The sequence below is a fragment of the Hyla sarda genome, chromosome 2, assembly GCF_029499605.1.
Source record: "Hyla sarda isolate aHylSar1 chromosome 2, aHylSar1.hap1, whole genome shotgun sequence".
NCBI classification, from domain to species: Eukaryota; Metazoa; Chordata; class Amphibia; order Anura; family Hylidae; genus Hyla; species Hyla sarda.
This window is the reverse complement of record NC_079190.1, coordinates 208,127,878-208,146,358: the sequence shown is the minus strand read 5'-3', so window position 1 is coordinate 208,146,358 and position 18,481 is coordinate 208,127,878. Positions and strand designations below refer to the sequence as shown.

The following is an 18,481-nucleotide window of genomic DNA, read 5'->3' as shown; positions in this document are numbered from 1 at the left end:
GTTATAATAGATTTATCCTTGGATAAGTCAGTAGGCTTATTTATGTCATTGTAGAAAATACAATTTTATGTCCGACAGGAGGCTCCCAGTATTTGCATTATCTTTCTTTACTGAACTCACATAGCAGCGAAACAGTTAATGAAAGTTTGCAGAGAAGAAAACTTAGGTGTAACCAAACATAACAGGTAGTCACAGGTGCACTAATCATGCTCTTAGTACAGGTAATAAATAGCCAGACAGGTTAAGCCCCGCCCTCTTTCTTCGCTGCTCACTTAGAGATAAGTATCAAATTGTCTTCTTTCTCAGTGTGATATGTTGGCTTGATATAATATAATATATAGTTGTTGGAATCACCATACAATTAATATATTTGGTTAACCCTTATAATACTATACATACTTTAGCATATTTCATACCCCCGTACACAATTATACTCCTTTCCCCATCGCAGCTTCACACTGCCACGCACCGCTTCTTCCCCCCCTCCCCCCCCAATTACAACCCCCGCTGGTAATCTCCGATACATTCTACTTAACTTAAGTCTCCAACACTAACCGTTATAATCCTATACGCGCGCTCTCCTCACAGTGCGAGTCTCACATATCGCGAAATCTCGCTTCACTTGCTGTCTCAGCAGCGGCGCGAACCTACCAGTCAGCTCTTTGCCGCGGTCTTGTCACAGCGACACAGTGTCCCTCCAGTCTTGTCAGACCCGGGGAAAAAACCCTAATTTACTTCAGGAAAGTGATTATTTCCCATAATATTTGTCATTACTCCTACCCTTATTCTTCAGAGTCCATAATTTAATTTTGCCTTATTGGTATTCAGCACACTTATTTTACTAAATAATTACTTCATAATGTCTGCTGAAAATAAATTACCCAAAGAGGGACAGCCCTCTACTCCTACTGACATTGATATGTCAGACCCAAAAGCCGTTAAAAACATGGTGAACCAGTCAATACAGCTGGCCATAAAGTCAGCTATTTCCTCCATACGTGAGGTCATATCAGAATCAGTATCAACTGTTATATCACACAGTAACCCTAATATTGCTCAACCCTCTACTCCTTCAGACATCTTTTGGTCTACGGAGGAGTCCTCTAGAACTTTAGCCAAAGGTTTCAAACCTCATGGTAAACGCACACATAAAAGACGTTTTTGTGCAAGGGACGACCAGCAAACCCAGTCCAAGCGACATTCTAGCCACGGGTTAGGTCAGGACATAAATGAACAATTGGCCACTACTAGCCACCAGAACGATGTTAACACAAAACATCCCAGACCCTCTGCCCAGAAGGAAGTTAAAAATACTAGGGCAAAAAAGGCTAAAAGAAGATCAAAACCTGACACTTATGTAGTCTCATCTTCCTCAGAACAGGATTCTGATTCAGATTCAGACACATCTGACCATTCTTTTGTTGAAGCAATGGATTATGAGGAAGGCGAGATCTCTGACACACAAAATAATACTGAAACTGGGATAAACACAGAACCAGTTCTGCTAGACAGCCAGGGCACCCCATATTTCAACCCAGATCTAATTCAACACCAGAGATCCTCAGAATGGGTCCCAAATTCCCATCTGGCTAAATACTTGTCTGCCAGAATAAGAAAACCCTTGGATAGATCCACCCGAAATAAATTAAGATCTGAATGCCCTCGGCCTAATCTACCCGATAAAGCAGAATGCACCCCTGAACTAGACCCTATTTTGGTCAAATATTTAAATAAAACGGGGAAGAACCCTAAAAAAGGCCTGGACAGGTCCTTCAAGGCATGCCAAGACAAACTCCTGGATGTCTTGGTCCCGCTAACACAAATTTTAGAAATTTCTGATTCATCACTCTCCTCAGGGCATCCTATAGATGCCAGCAATTTGCGCGGTTGGGCACAGAGAGCCCTTTGTCTGCTGGGCAACGCTAACTCAGCCATTGCTGCAGAACGATGCCGCACAATCCTTATGAAAATGGATCCTCAGTTAGCCAACATGGCAACACATGAAATAGAAAATTCCTCTGAAGGTCTCCTTTTTGGAGATGCTTTTATCAAAGAAATAGGAATATTTGTCGGGATTTTTACATCTCTCGACAAAGCTCAATCTTCCTTAAAGAAAGTTTTCTCTTCCAAAATTTTTGGGAAAGCTGGGAAAGGTAGGGGCCGCTTTCCCAGCAGAGCCTCCTCATCTAGGCAATACCCCAGAGGCCCCAATCAAGATAGAGGCAACTTTCAATCCTCATCCTCCTTCAATCCAGCACCATTCTTCCCAACCAGAGGACGTCCATGGAGATCCAGAGGCAGCAGAGGTTTCCCAAGGACCAGACCATCTTCAGGTAACTCCAGTTCCTCTATTTTCTTTTCTTCTTCCCCTAGGAGGAAGACTCCAACATTTTATCCATGCTTGGTCTTCAATAACCTCAGATCTTTGGGTTCTGAACACGGTCTCAGGATTCCTGATAGAATTCATAACTCCCCCAATACAACATTCTCTCCCTATTCCGATTCAGTTTTCAATTACAGATCAAAAACTCATAGACCAGGAGGTCTTAGATCTTCATTCCAAAGAAGCAATTACTCCAATCTCAAATCACACACAAGGATTCCTCAGCAATCTTTTTCTAGTAAAGAAAAAGGACGGAGGATACAGACCGGTGATCAATCTTCGCATTTTAAACAAATTTGTTCTATATCAACATTTCAAAATGGAAGGGATTCACCTTCTCAGAGACATGTTGATTCAAGGAGATTGGCTAGTAAAAGTAGATCTAAAGGACGCCTATCTCACTGTTCCCATACATTCCTCTCACCAACAATACCTCCAGTTTATCTGGAAAAGTCAAAAATGGCAGTTCACCTGCCTTCCCTTCGGCCTGTCATCAGCTCCATGGTGCTTTACAAAGCTAATGAAACCCATAACGTCCATCCTCAGGAGCAGAGGTGTCCGTCTAATTATTTACTTAGACGATATCCTCATAATGGCTCAGTCTCAATCAACTCTTCTCCAACATCTTCAATGGACAATATCCCTTCTCACCTCTCTAGGTTTTTCTATCAACAACAAGAAATCTATCTTGACCCCTTCAAGGGAAGTAGAATTCTTAGGTTTCATGATAGATACCCACAAGACTATACTAAGTCTCCCCACCAAGAAAATAAAAACAATTCGGAAGGAGATCCGATCTACCTTGAACAAACAAGTGATATCTTTACGGACACTTGCTCGTATAATTGGCCTATTATCCGCTTCAATACAGGCCATCTTCCCAGCACCTTTAAATTATCGGGCCTTACAACGTCTCAAAATTCATCATCTGAGACAGGGTATGGACTATTCGGATTTGATACCCCTTTCAACCGAAGCCCAGGAAGAACTTCTATGGTGGCTTTCCCACCTAGAATCCTGGAATGGCAAAACCATTTTCCATCATACCCCGGACATTATCATAGAGTCAGACGCCAGCCTTTCAGGCTGGGGAGCTCGTTGCGGAACACTCACCACAGGAGGAAAATGGTCAGAGAACGAGGCCAACCTTCATATCAATTGTTTGGAACTTTTAGCAGGTTCCTTTGCCCTGAAAAGCTTCGCGAAATACAGATCTCACTGCTGTATTTTGCTTCGAATGGACAATATCTCGGCGGTCCAGTACATCAACCGCTTGGGTGGCACAAATTCCAAAGCTTTATCAGAAATTGCGAAAGATTTCTGGCATTTCTGCTTGGAAAAGAATATCATTTTGAAAGCAGAATACTTACCTGGTTTAGCCAACTCTATTGCGGACTGGAATTCTCGTTTCCTTACGGATTCCAGAGATTGGAAACTAGATTCCTCCGTTTTCTCCTCTATCAATTCCATATGGGGACCTCTCTATATGGATCTTTTCGCCTCCCGCTTGAACAATCAGCTACCTCTATTCTTCAGCTGGAGACCAGACCCAGAGGCTTTAGGGATAGACGCCTTCCTACAACTCTGGCCACAGGAAATCCTCTACGCTTTCCCTCCATTTACAATGATCCCCAGAGTCGTATCCCAAGTGATAACTCATCGGTCGACCATGGTATTGATTACTCCATGGTGGCCGTCTCAAACTTGGTTTCCCCAAGTTCTCAGTTTATCCATGGACATTCCAAAAATCTTACCTGTCTTCCCTCTTCTTCTTCAGGACCCCTTAGGGAACCCTCACCCCTTAATAATCTCAGGCTCTCTATCTCTCATCGCCTGGATGAGCTCAGGCAATCCCCTCTTGATTGCGAACTTTCACAATCTGCTAAGGACATCCTCTCAGAATCATGGGCCCCGGGTACCCATAAAGCTTACAGATCAGCCTGGAGATTTTGGGTTCATTGGTGCTCTCAACGATCTCTGGATCCCGTTCGAGCATCTATCTCCCATGTCATGAACTTTCTTTCACAATCTTTTGATTCAAGCAAAGCTTACAGAACTATAAACTTGTACCGCTCTGCCATCTCAGCAGAACACGAACATATCAACTCTTTTCCAGTGGGCAAACATCCACTTGTATGTAGATTACTAAAAGGAATTCGTTTCAAAAGACCTCCTCATCCTAAATACGAATCCACCTGGGACGTTTCCCTCATTCTCAATCTCTTTTCCTCTTGGGAGGACAACGACCTTCTCTCGTTAAAACTACTTTCTATCAAACTTACAGTTCTACTTTGCCTCATCTCTATAAAGAGAGTCTCAGACGTCAAAGCTCTAGACATATCGAATAGATCCTTTTTACCCCACGGGGTTCAATTTTTGATCTCTCGTCGTACAAAGACTAATATACACTCGGTCTTCTATCCCTCCTTCACCAATCATCCTAAACTTTGTGTAGTTAGATGTTTAAAATCTTATGAACATAAAACATCTCCCCTTCGTAACCACTCTCTTTCCCAGTTACTCATCTCCTATTGTAAACCCCATCTTCCAGTTATATCCACTACCTTAGCGAGGTGGGTCAGGATAGCCATGAACATGGCTGGAATAGATACCTCCAAATTCGGAGCACACTCTACTAGAGGGGCTATGTCCACTAGAACCATCCAAAGAGGAGGATCTCTTCTTGATCTTCTTAAAGCGGCCAATTGGTCTTCCGAACATACTTTTAAAACCTTCTATTTTAAACCTGACACTCATGTCTCCATGTCTATCCTATGAAGTATAATATGATGCTTATGTCATTATAGCTTTAAACTTGCAAATATTGGGAGCCTCCAGTCAGACATAAAATTGAAGATTTTCCTAGTTTTAATGACGAAAAATATAGATTTTATTAACGACAGGAGGCGAGCAATATCCCTCCCTATCTATTGTCCCTCCCTCATTATGTTTAACAAATTATATCTTTCAGCGTACTGAGGACTCTCATCACATATCCGTGATCTACTCTTCGGACGACTTCCTTCCCCTGAAGACTCTTGATGACTTTACGTTCCGATTCAAGATCCTGGTTTACATCTGCTAACTTCGGTTTTTCCTGGACTATATTTTTCTTTGGAAAATTGGACTTGCTTTATTTTGGTTATACTTATATCTTTATCGCATCTCAGAAAGAGGGCGGGGCTTAACCTGTCTGGCTATTTATTACCTGTACTAAGAGCATCATTAGTGCACCTGTGACTACCTGTTATGTTTGGTTACACCTAAGTTTTCTTCTCTGCAAACTTTCATTAACTGTTTCGCTGCTATGTGAGTTCAGTAAAGAAAGATAATGCAAATATTGCTCGCCTCCTGTCGTTAATAAAATCTATATTTTCCGTCATTAAAACTAGGAAAATCTTCAATTTTTTTTCAAGTTCTAAGTTCAATTCAAAGTGTGTACTTAATATACAAAGCTAACAATGGTTTTTAGACTAAAATATTCTACTAGTCTGCATGATTTTTAAGTACTGAAAGCTACATAATAAAAAACCAGTGGGGATTTATTAATGTAAAATGTTACAGCATTATTTACAATGCTAGTAATTGTTTGCATGATACATATCAGTGTAAACATTTGAGTCTGATTTGAAGAAGGGCTTGTTACATATTATGTGTAGACATGTCCTTTCTTGGTGATGTGTTTCTGCATTTTTTATTTACAGTATAGTCCTGTGATGTTACTAAAAGATCTCAGATTATTTTATTCGACAGTTGCTCTTCTTGGCAACATAAGTGTCAGCTCTCACAGGGCTAACATGAACAATTGTCTGTAAAGTGTTTTAAGTTAAACAAAGTTAAAATGTAATACATATACAAACATAATACAAAACTATATATTTGGAAAACACTTTTAAGCTAGTTTACATACAAGAACACTTAAAACTTATTAAAGTGGAACTACGGTGGAAACAAGTAGAAAACAAATGTTTTCAAATCGACTGGTGCCTGAAAGTTAAACAGATTTGTAACTTACTTCTATTAAAAAATCTTAATCTTTCTAGTACTTATTAGCTGCTGTATAATACAGAGACATACGTGAATTTATTTTCTGTCTGACAACAGTGCTCTCTGCTGACACCTCTGTCCGTATCGGGAACTGTCCAGATTACAATCATATCCACATAGAAAACCTTTCCTGCTCTGGACAGTTCCTGACACGGACAGAGGTGTCAGTAGATAGCACTGTTGTCAGACAGAAAAGGACTTCCCAAATTTCTCTGTAGTATATCTGAAAGGGTTAAGATTTTTAAATAGAAGTGATTTACAAAACTGTTTAACCTTCTTGCACCAGTTAATTTGAATTTTTTTTGTTTCCACCGGAGTTCCCCTTTAACTCCAAAATCTCTTACTTTCAGACACTCCACTTTGCAAATGTTTGTAGAGGGAACAATGGCTTTGAAGATGGGCAATGGCTATTCAAATGGACAGGAAGGTGTATAAACCACATAGAAACCACACTGCTGAGGGCATGGCTTTCCTAACCATGGAAGTTGAATCTGGCCATACATATTCCCTGCAGCATCAGATGCCCTAACATGGCATATATAGTATCTATGCAGAAATATTTTTTTCAGTCTTGGCATTTTGGAAGCAAGTTGTACATACATTACATTAGAAAAAAAATCTAATTATGTTGACATTATAAGAACAGCTAAATAAAGAAAACATATTATATGTTTATGTATACATTATATTATAACATTACGCTTCTGGTTTCCAGGAATCTTAGACATTTTCAAAACTAACCAAGAAACTTAACTTGCTACACATTGGCATTGAAAGAGCCAGCTGACTTTCAATGCTTTATGTTCAGAGTGCTAAAGTATCACTGTCACAAAGACATGTAAAAAATGTTGATGGCTCAGAGTTTGGGTGCTGAGACCACTAACAATCACTAAAATAGGAGGGGAGAGGCACTCAGATGATCCCTTCTCTCCCTATATCTCTCATCACTACAGGGTACAGGCTGCATAGACTTTCTATAGAATTATCTTCATTCTCTTAGGGGAAGGCAAGGAGTAACTTTTACTTGCTCTATTGCCACCAGCAGCCAATTCTGGCAATTACTCTTGGTTTGCCTTAGTGCCTATTTATTTATCCAGAGAGTTAATCATCCTGGAAAAACAAGCATGGAAATGTTTGAGGCGGCAAAGTAATTCTAAAGTTTTTTTCTGGGTGTGTCTAAAACAATGATTATTTACCAGTTAATTGAGAGTTTTTAACCCTCTGAAATAATTGAAATTATTAAAGTATATTATTAAAAATACCTACTTAACCCCTTAAGGACTCAGGGCTTTTTAGTTTTTGCACTTTCATTTTTTCCTCCTTACCTTTTAAAAATCATAACCCTTTCAATTTTCCACCTAAAAATCCATATTATGGATTATTTTTTGCGTCGCCAATTCTACTGTGCAGTGACATAAGTCATTTTACCCAAAAATGCACGGCGAAACGGGAAAAAAAATAATTGTGCGACAAAATCGAAGAAAAAACGCCATTTTGTAACTTTTGGGGGCTTCCGTTTCTACGCAGTGCATTTTTCAGTAAAAATTACACCTTATCATTATTCTGTAGGTCCATACGGTTAAAATGATACCCTACTTATATTGGTTTGATTTTGTCGCACTTCTGGAAAAAATCATAACTACATGCAGGAAAATTTATATGTTTAAAAATGTCATCTTCTGACCCCTATAACTTTTTTATTTTTCCACGTACAGGGCAGTATGAGGACTAATTCTTTGCGCCGTGATCTGAAGTTTTTATCGGTATGATTTTTGTTTTGATCTGACTTTTTGATCACTTTTTATTCATTTTTTAATGGAATAAAAAGTGACAGAAAATGCGCTTTTTTTGACTTTGGAATTTTTTTGCGCATACGCCATTGACCATGCAGTTTAATTAATGATATATTTTTATAGTTCGGACATTTATGCACGCGGCAATACCACATATGTTTATTTTTATTTATTTTTACACTGTTTTATTTTTTTTATGGGAAAAGGGGGGTGATTCAAACTTTTATTAGGGAAGGGGTTAAATGACCTTTATTAACACTTTTTTCCCGTTTTTTTTGCAGTGTTATAGGTCCCATAGGGACCTATAACACTGCACACACTACAACACGCCTGTGATCAGTGTTATCGGCGCTTGACTGCTCCTGCCTGGATCTCAGGCACGGAGCAGTCATTCGCCGATCAGACACCGAGGAGGCAGGTAAGGGCCCTCCCGGTGTCCTGTAAACTGTTCGGGATGCCGCGATTTTACCACGGCAGTCCCGAACAGCCCGACTGAGCAGCCGGGTCACTTTCACTTTAGAAGCGGCGGTCAGCTTTGACCGCCGCCTCTAAAGGGTTAATACCACACATCGCTGTGATCGGCGATGTGTGGTATTAGCCGCGGGTCCCGGCCGTTGATGAGCGCCGGGACAGACGCGATATGATGCGGGATCGCGGCGCGATCCCGCTTCATATCGCGGGAGCCGGCGCAGGACGTAAATATACGTCCTGCGTCGTTAAGGGGTTAAAGGGGTACCCCGGTAGAAATTATTTTTTTCAAAGGAACTGGTGCCAGAAAGTTAAACAGATTTGTAAATAAGTACTTCTATTTAAAAATCTTAATCCAGTACTTATCAGCTGCTGTATGCTCCACAGGAAGTTGTGTAGTTCTTTTCTGCCTGATCACAGTGTTCTCCGCTGACACATCTATCCGTGTCAGGACCTGTCCAGAACAGGAGCAAATCCCCATAGAAAACCTCTCTTGCTCTGGACAGTTCCTGACACGGACATAGGTGTCAGCAGAGAGCACTGTGGTCAAAGAACTATACATCTTCCTGTGGAGCATACAGCAGCTGATAAGTACTGGAAGGATTGATATTTTTAAATAGAAGTAATTTACAAATCAAATTTCTGGCACTAGTTGATTAAAAAAAAATTCAATTGGAGTACCCCTTTAAATGTATTCATACTAAGCAACACATGTTGCTGAAAAGACTTCAAAAGCCTGGATATAATTCAATATGCTAAACCCATTTCTTCAGTACCTCTAAACATGGATGAATTAAATAAACCTTCAACAAAGTAAAGTGGATAACAATGTCCCAAATTGCTCTCTTGACTCAGGCTTAAACTTTTACAGTTTCCTCTTGATCTATTTAAACCTTCAGGCACTTCCTACTTGTTTAAAGGGGTTGGGGACAAAAAAAAAATGTCTATATGGTTGGGAGTAGTGTAATAGTTATTAAGAAGCTATACTCACCTATATCAGCCCTTGCCGGCCCATGTACAGTATTGTGTTGTTTTCTTGATTGAAGAGCGATTCATGTGTCCCTGGCATTTCCTCTTCTTTGGCTGATATCTCCTTTTTTTTTTTTATTCTAGCATCTTACTGCACTGGATGTAATTTCTATACAGTTTGCATAGACTCACTAAAATTGGACAATAGAAGACTGAAAGAACATTGTCTGGTCTGATGAGTCTTGCTTTCAACTGCAACATTTAGATGGCAGCAGCAGAATTTGGCATAAACAACATGAAATCATGGATTTACCGTGCCAAGTATAAACAGTTCAGGCTGGTGGTGGTGGTTTAATTGTTGTGGGGGACACAATTTCTTGACACACTTAGGGCACCTTAGTACCAACTGAGCATTGACAGTATTTCTGCTGACCATGATCATCTCTTTATGACCAGAGTACCCATCTTCTGATGGTTACTTCCAGCAGGATAATGCGCCATCTTACACGGCTCACATGATCTCAAAGAGGTTTCTTGAACATGACAATGAGTTCACTTTACTCCAATGGCTTTCACAGTCAACAAGTCTCAATCCAATAGAGCACCTATGGGATGTAGTTGTCTGGGAGATTCACCTCATGGATGTGCACCTGACAAATCTGCAGCAACTTTGTAACACCATCATGTCCATATGGACCAAAATCTTTGTTAAATGATTCAAGCACCTTGTGTAAAATTTTCCACAAAAAATAAACACAGTTCTAAAGGCAAAAGGGGGTCCAATTTGATACTAGCAATACCTAATAAAGGGGTGAGTGACATATATTTGTAGTAATACAGAATCCTGTATTACACTGCCTAGGGGTAGAGTAAGCAAAGATACATTCCAAGAGGAGGGTGTGGAGGAGAAGGTTTGCCAAAGCTGACGATGAGGTCAGCCCTGCCAACCCCTGCAACCCAGATATTACATCAACAGGACGTTCTGTATGTAAATAAATAAACAAAGATCAGAAAAGAAGCCACAGAGGATGCCCAGGATAAAAAGGTTGGAGGAAACCACTAATGGAAAGGGAGGGATTAAAAATGATAGTCTATTCCAATAAGGGTCAGACAACACCTTTAACGCTAGATCTTATATTACTGTATTTATTTAAAGTTTACCTTGTGCCCCTATGTAACTTAGAGATTTGTAAGACATTAACAGCAAGCAACATCTTGAAAACATAGTGAAAATGAATAGCAATGTATGTAAGAAAAAGAGAAGCCTGGCAAAAGCAACCATTGGAATTCTTTTGTAACTGAATGACAATGAACTTTATATTTTGCAAGTTCAATTTTTATATATGATAAAAGTTATCATATTTTTAAATATTGGAAAAATAATATTCAAGCACAAACAGTAAACCAAATAAATACCTGGACTTTTCCCAGTTGGTGGAGGTGTGGATTTAGTGAGATTATGAAATCCTAGGAAAAACATTTATTTTATGTCACTGAGCTGCATACATGCAGAATAAAATACATACAGTCTATATATACAAAATATATTGTTTTTATTAATTCTGACTTTGCAATCATACAAAAACAGGCAAAACAACAAGATTGGTGCAGTTTGTTTGACTAAATCCCCAAATTAAGACTGTAACTTGTGTATTGACGATATTTCCGATTATTAAAACCAGAAAGAGATCTGAAATGGTTTTATTTTATTACATTAAATTCTTTTTTATAATTTTTTTTATTATATTCTCTGTACATGATTATATGGGGGTCATCTTGACTAAGTGGTTAACAGCATTCAGACTGTGAACTGTTGCCTGAAGATGTTTATTGACATCTATAGGACACTGTTATAGGTATTCTCTGTTACCTGTCTAGGGGTCAGTGTACAGGCAGGAGGAGAAAGTGGGCTGTGACTATTATCTATGCCTTGCCAATGGTAGCTTGTGTGTTACCTTTTATTGTAATCATGCCTGTAGCAAGACTGTGGCGAAATGATTCTACAGAACTGCAAATGTCAGCCAATTATGAGGCCCAATGGTCACTAAAATTGTCAAAATTACAAGATTCTTTTTTTCTTTTTTTAATAGATACTGATAATAGAAAATTAAAACAAAAATGATTAATGTAGAAACAATAGGTCATTTTCTGACGGCACATTCTGTTAAATGTGCTCTTTTTTTGAGAATTTTAGTTTTTATACTATATAATGCAAAAGCTGCACAATGTAGAACTATTATTAGTGATTTTATTATTAGTGATTCTTTTTCAACCACTAAATAAACATATTTACTCAATGTGTGATTAAACTTGTGTGGAATCAGGTATTTCTCCCATTTTTGTATAAACACAAAGGCCCTGAATCACTTAATATGTCTTATTATTAGAGAGCGAAACATATTGGGCCTCATTTGCTAAGAGTTTTAGGTTTTTACTAGTGGGAAAAGTTGTTTCAGACATGTAGGATTCCTCTCTATTCACTATTGGGAAAATTCGGGAACATTTTCTGACCAGCTTTTTCTAGGTCGATATTTCCAGCCATTTACCCACAGGATTTTCTGTGAATTTTCTAGTAAATCGGTGGGGTTGTGAAACCACGCCCCTTTTTGGCCGGCCACCCCCCTTTTGAGACAGACCACGTCCCTTTTTCGGGTTAGTCTGGTTTTTCAGGCGCACACTGTCGCACACTGGCGCAGACATGTCTCAGACATGTCTCAGACAAAATAACCAGACAAAAACTGGTCAGTTTCAGCTTAGTAAATGAGGCCCATTATGTGTGAGCAGTTTAAGAATGCATCAGATTTATCAAAGTGGCAGAGACAGTTTGCTAAATCTGTTGCATTCTTAGACTTTCTAGTTAAAATTTAGCCAAACTGTGCCAGGATTGTTGGCCAGAATTTTGGAACACGATGTTTCATCTGAAGCCACTCTCTTTTTCTAATGCCACATGCCTTTAACAGAATCCATACACCTTATTTATTCATGTCAGGCGAGTAGCTAAGGTATCTGAAACTCAGAAATTGTAAGTCACGTATGGCAGATTTAATACACAAATTGTACCAGAATACTGTCACATTTGTAATAGAAAATCTGCCTCAAAGGGTATGTTTTGATATTGAATAGCTTTATCATTTATGTATGAAAACTTGCAACTTAAGACATTACCTTGCTTCACCTTGGTTACTGGAACAAATGCTTTTGTGTCTTCTGTAGCATACTGTAAATATTAAAAAAAATGCATTAGTATTAATTGCAAACAAGAGAATTGTGGGAATTGTAAACCAAATTTAGAGGACTAATGCCATGAAGAGTAAACATGAAATGGAACTGTAATGTCTGTTTATTTGTCTTTTGGTATTTTCTGTTTTTGGACCTGTTCAGACATGCAGTTTATGTCTGTTAAAATTTACCAAACCCCTTGGCCGGGGCCCGGGGTATAAAACCCCTATAATGCTACCCCTAAAACGTAACTTTTACTGTTATTGTTAAAAAAAAAAATATATATATATATATATATATATATATATTCCCAATGCAAAAGATAGGTTAAAACTGATACCAGATGATTCAGTATAAGTACAACAGTTTATAGGAGAGCCGTCTCCAATTTATAATCATGTAGCCCTGCAGTGGCTATTGAAACAAGAGATCATCTTTGTATTGCCTCTTGAGAAAAACGAGTGTTCATTTTAAGTGATACCTAGATGATCTCTTGTTTCAATAGCCACTGCAGGGCTACATGATTATAAATTGGAGACGGCTCTCCTATAAACTGTTGTACTTATACTGAATCATCTGGTATCAGTTTTAACCTATCTTTTGCATTGGGAATATATATATATTTTTTTAACAACAACAGTAAAAGTTACGTTTTAGGGGTAGCATTATAGGGGTTTTATACCCCGGGCCCTGGGGTTCGGTAAATTTTGTTGGATTGGCCCCCTACTGCCCTAGGGGTAGTTTGTTTTAAGTTTATGTCTGAACAGTTTCTGTGTTAGCTTCTCTCTGTTAATGTAAGAGCTAATGCTTTCAGCCATTCAGCACTGGGAGAGTATATAAGGCCACTTCAGGTGCTGCTCAGGGCTGGTAATTTCACCTGTTACTCTGACCATGTTTATTTATGCAACTTTGTCTGTCTGAGCACATTTCCTGAGTTTGAACACGTTATCTGTCCTGTCTATGTTATTGATATTTGGATTTTAGCCTGCTTTGTTTATTACCTTGTCGGGTTTTAGTATTCTTGCATTGCATATATTTAGTGTTTCTTGTTTAGACCAGTGTTCAGATTGTATTCTGTTTTGCCTGAGGTTTGTGAATCTTAGCTCCTGTTCACATTATGCCTTTCTATCAGTCCTAGTTTGACCTAGTTGGATCCTGGATCGTCTAGGATAAAATCCTGTTCAGAGCTTTGTGCTAATGCATCTATCTAGGAGTATGTTTGAGTCTATGCCCGTGTTTTTTTGTATTTTTATTTATGTTTCCTCCTTGGCTGGTATCCGTTCCCCACTTGGTTGTGCCGCTAGCAACAAGACCATTTTGAGTTATTATTGCTGTCCACTCCTTTTAAGGAGTGGGGTGTAATTTTGTCTAGTGGGAATTGTGCTCTTGGTATACACCAAGAGTGCACTCATAGCAGTGGTTCCTGGCAAAGATTGGAGGAGGACAAGAATCATGGACAGGCACAGATCCTTAAAATGACAACCCGGGCATGCATGCAGCCCCTACTGTCGCCGGCTCTTACAGTGTAGGGGAAGAAGTCTGGAGCCTGTAATGAGGGTGGAGAACCGAGCATGCGGCTCGGCCATGGTAACCTGCAGGACACCGGCGGCTATCAATCATTGGTGTTACAGCTTACAAGTTATTTTAAACATGCTTTACAAGCCTTTAAAAAATGTTGGGTTTTAAAATATAAAGGGAATTCTTTATTTATATATTATTTATATATCAACATCCACTTCCACAAAATATTACAAGGCACGTTAGAAAAAAGACTCTAGCATCAATGGTATACAGTATCTCGCAATGCAATCATTAAAGTGAATGGCTGGGGGGGAAAAATTTATATATTTTTTAATCTGACTTTTATATAATGTATCACTATGTTGCAATATTTGCATGATATTTATGGATACTTTCCTTTGTAGAACTTCCTCTGATTTGTGCCCAATTTATTGGTTTCCAAACTTGATTTAAGTGCAGATGAAGACATGGGGTTTAAACTGAATACTTTAAAGGATTAGGTGACTCTACCTACATTGTCACCAACTGATATTGAAAGCCAAGAATAGTTCCAGAACAGTACTTTATCATCAAAAGAGTTGTGTTGAAGGTGATCCCTGCTGAAACAAAATGTTCTGTGGAGTATGACATAGATAGAGTATGATGTGACTTATTAGTAATAACAAGTTATATAAAGATTGGGATGATAATTATTGGCCTAAGTTTTATCTAAAAGTTATATAAAGACAGGGATGACCATAATTATTGACCTAAGTTTTGTCTAAAAGTTTCAACTCTAACTGAATCCTGGAGTGAAGGTTTAAAATAAAATGCCATACAAAGCACAGAAAGCCTATTAAAGACAGCTATTAAAACCTGACAGCTGTGTCATGCTGTCCAAACCAGGCTGTATGGAATAGATACATTCAATGGGGTGCTGGGGCACTATGATTTATTCTGAAATGATTGGGAATTTTAGAGAAATTATACTTTAAAGGGGTACTCCAGGCCAAAACTTTTTTTTATATATATCAACTGGCTCCGGAAAGTTAAACAGATTTGTAAATTACTTCTATTAAAAAATCTTAATCCTTCCAATAGTTATTAGCTTCTGAAGTTGAGTTGTTGTTTTCTGTCTAACTGCTCTCTGATGACTCACGTCCCGGGAGCTGTGCGGTTCTTATGGGGATATTCTCCCATCATGCACAGCTCCCGGGACGTGACCTCATCATTGAGCAGTTAGACAGAAAACTTCAGAAGCTAATAACTATTGGAAGGATTAAGATTTTTTAATAGAAGTAATTTACAAATCTGTTTACCTTTCCGGAGCCAGTTGATATATATAAAAAAAAGGTTATACCTGGAATACCCATTTAAAAAAGCAGCCGTGACCTGGGAATGTAGCCACAGGGGGTGGTCTCTGCAACTCCTCACTGCCTCCGGCCTTAACCTTCACATCTCTCTCTAGTGAAAGATGGGGAGCAGCCTTGGCATCTTGATGCCTGTATCTCTTTTATGCTGCCTGTAGTTTGGGCAGCATGAAACAGTTGACAGGTTAATGTCAAAATCATGTTCCCAATCAACTGCAGATTTCCACACCATAATAATATAAATAGCAAATAGAAAATAGCAAACAGAAACAGGTGATAGAATATCTCAGCTTTGTAGAAAGGACCAAAGCTCAAATCCTTCAGGTTTTTCATTATCTATATTACCCACAATAATAATTTTTGACTTTTATAAAACAGAAAACACAGAAAAGATAGTTACACCGCTAGTATACAAAATCAGTAACGAAGCAGAAACTCAATCATATCATCAGTCACTAAAAAGATTAGCTTTGCTATGTAGGACTGCCGAGGTAGGAGACATGGTGCTTTACAACTCTGCACTCTGTAACACAAGAGACAGGAATTTAAAAAACTCCAGGACACTGTTATTTTGGGTAAATCATTTAATCCCTTTTGCGCTTCATTTAGCTGTACTGTAACAAAGTAATGTTAGCAAATTTAGATTTTTAGCAACCCTCTTGGGAACAAGGGCTACTTTTAATGATGACAATCTCTGTATATTCTGCAGAGAAAAGTCAGAGTGTGCATGGAGATGTAGTCTTGCAACAGCAGGTGAAAGGTTGGTGATCACAATTGTACTACCATTATAGAGACTGATACAGCTCTGTGTTTTGGTGCCCTGGATTTAACTATTATAACAAGAACACAGCTGGGTATGAACATCTCTCCAAATAAGTAAAAGCTACTCTACCAGAACAGCTCTCCATTATAAAATACAGAGGGAAAATTCCACCCATAAGGACCATATACAGTGTTCCTTCAACATACAGGGTGGGCCATTTATATGGATACACCTTAATAAAATGGGAATGGTTGGTGATATTAACTTCCTGTTTGTGGTACATTAGTATATGTGAGGGGGGAAACTTTTCAAGGTGGGTGGTGACCATGGTGGCCATTTTGAAGTCGGCCATTTTGAATCCAACTTTTGTTTTTTCAATAGGAAGAGGGTCATGTGACACATCAAACTTATTGGGAATTTCACAAAAAAAGCAATGATGTGCTTGGTTTTAACGTAACTTTATTCTTTCATGAGTTATTTACAAGTTTCTGACCACTTATAAAATGTGTTCAATGTGCTGCCCATTGTGTTGGATTGTCAATGCAACCCTCTTCACACACTGATAGCAACACCGCAGGAGAAATGCTAGCACAGCCTTCCAGTATCCGTAGTTTCAGGTGCTGCACATCTCGTATCTTCACAGCATAGACAATTGCCTTCAGATGACCCCAAAGTTAAAAGTCAGATCGGGAGACCTTGGAGGCCATTCAACTGGCCCTTGTTGACCAATCCACTTTCCAGGAAACTGTTCATCTAGGAATGCTCGGACCTGGCACATTCCCTGAGTTTTTCCAGCAAGATGGTGCACCACCACATTATGGGTGTCAGGTCCGAGCATTCCTAGATGAACAGTTACCTGGTAAGTGGATTGGTCGTCGTGGGCCAGTTGAATGGCACCCAAGGTCTCCCGATATGACCCCCTTAGACTTTTATCTTTGGGGTCATCTGAAGGCAATTGTCTATGCTGTGAAGATACGAGATGTGCAGCACCTGAAACTACGGATACTGGAAGCCTGTGCTAGCATTTCTCCTGCGGTGTTGCTATCAGTGTGTGAAGAGTGGGAGAAGAGGGTTGCATTGAAAATCCAACACAATGGGCAGCACATTTAACACATTTTATAAGTGGTCAGAAACCTGTAAATGACTCATGAAAGAATAAAGTTACGTTAAAACCAAGCACATCATTGTTTTTCTTTGAAATTCCCAATAAGTTTGATGTGTCACATGACCCTCTTCCTATTGAAAAAACTAAAGTTGGATTCAAAATGGCTGACTTGAAAAGTTTCCCCCTCACATATACTAATGTGCCACAAACAGGAAGTTAATATCCCCAACCATTCCTATTTTATTAAGATGTATCCATATAAATAGCTCACCCTGTACAATATTAATTGGTTCCAGGAGGTTCATTGAATGTTGAAACCTTCATATGTTGAGTACATATGTCTATGGAAAACTGGTAATTAGTTCTGGAGCTCCGGAACCATTGTATGTTGAGTACATATCTCGATGTAAAACTCGTAATTCCGTGACGACCATTGTATGTTGAGTGTGTGTGTAGGTTCATACGATTAAAATGACACCCAACTTATATAGGTTTGATTTTGTTTAACTTCTGTTAAAAAATTATAACTGTTTGCAGGAAAATTAGTATATTTCAAAATGTCCTCTTCTGACCCCTATAACTTTTTTATATTTCCATATGAGAGGATGTGTGAGGGCTCATTTATGTTTTGGTGGGACTTTTTGATAGCTTTTTATACATTTTTTTTTACGTATACAAAGTGACCAAAAAAAAATTTGCAATTTTGGACTTCGGTATTTTTTTAATTATACGCCATTGACCGTGTGGTTTAATTAACGTTTTATTTTCACAGTTCAGACATTTGTGCATGCAGCGATACCACATTTATTTATTTTTATTTTATTTACATATTATTTATATAGAATGTGGGAAAAGGGGGGGGGG

At 38.8% G+C, this 18,481-nt stretch overlaps 1 protein-coding gene across 25 annotated transcripts in view; it reads right to left on the bottom strand.

Annotated features, from left to right (window-relative positions):
* Positions 1-18,481, bottom strand: part of ABI3BP (ABI family member 3 binding protein) — a 463,829-nt gene that overhangs the window by 212,079 nt on the left and 233,269 nt on the right. For 24 of the 25 annotated variants that reach the window (XM_056556215.1, XM_056556227.1, XM_056556223.1 and 21 more), the window contains exons 7-8: positions 12,826-12,877; positions 11,077-11,127 (exon numbers count right to left, since the gene is read on the bottom strand). In XM_056556215.1, coding sequence (XP_056412190.1) covers positions 11,077-11,127; positions 12,826-12,877 — 103 coding nt within the window. The remainder of the gene's footprint in view (positions 1-11,076; positions 11,128-12,825; positions 12,878-18,481) is intronic. The other variant, XM_056556218.1, reaches the window with a different exon arrangement.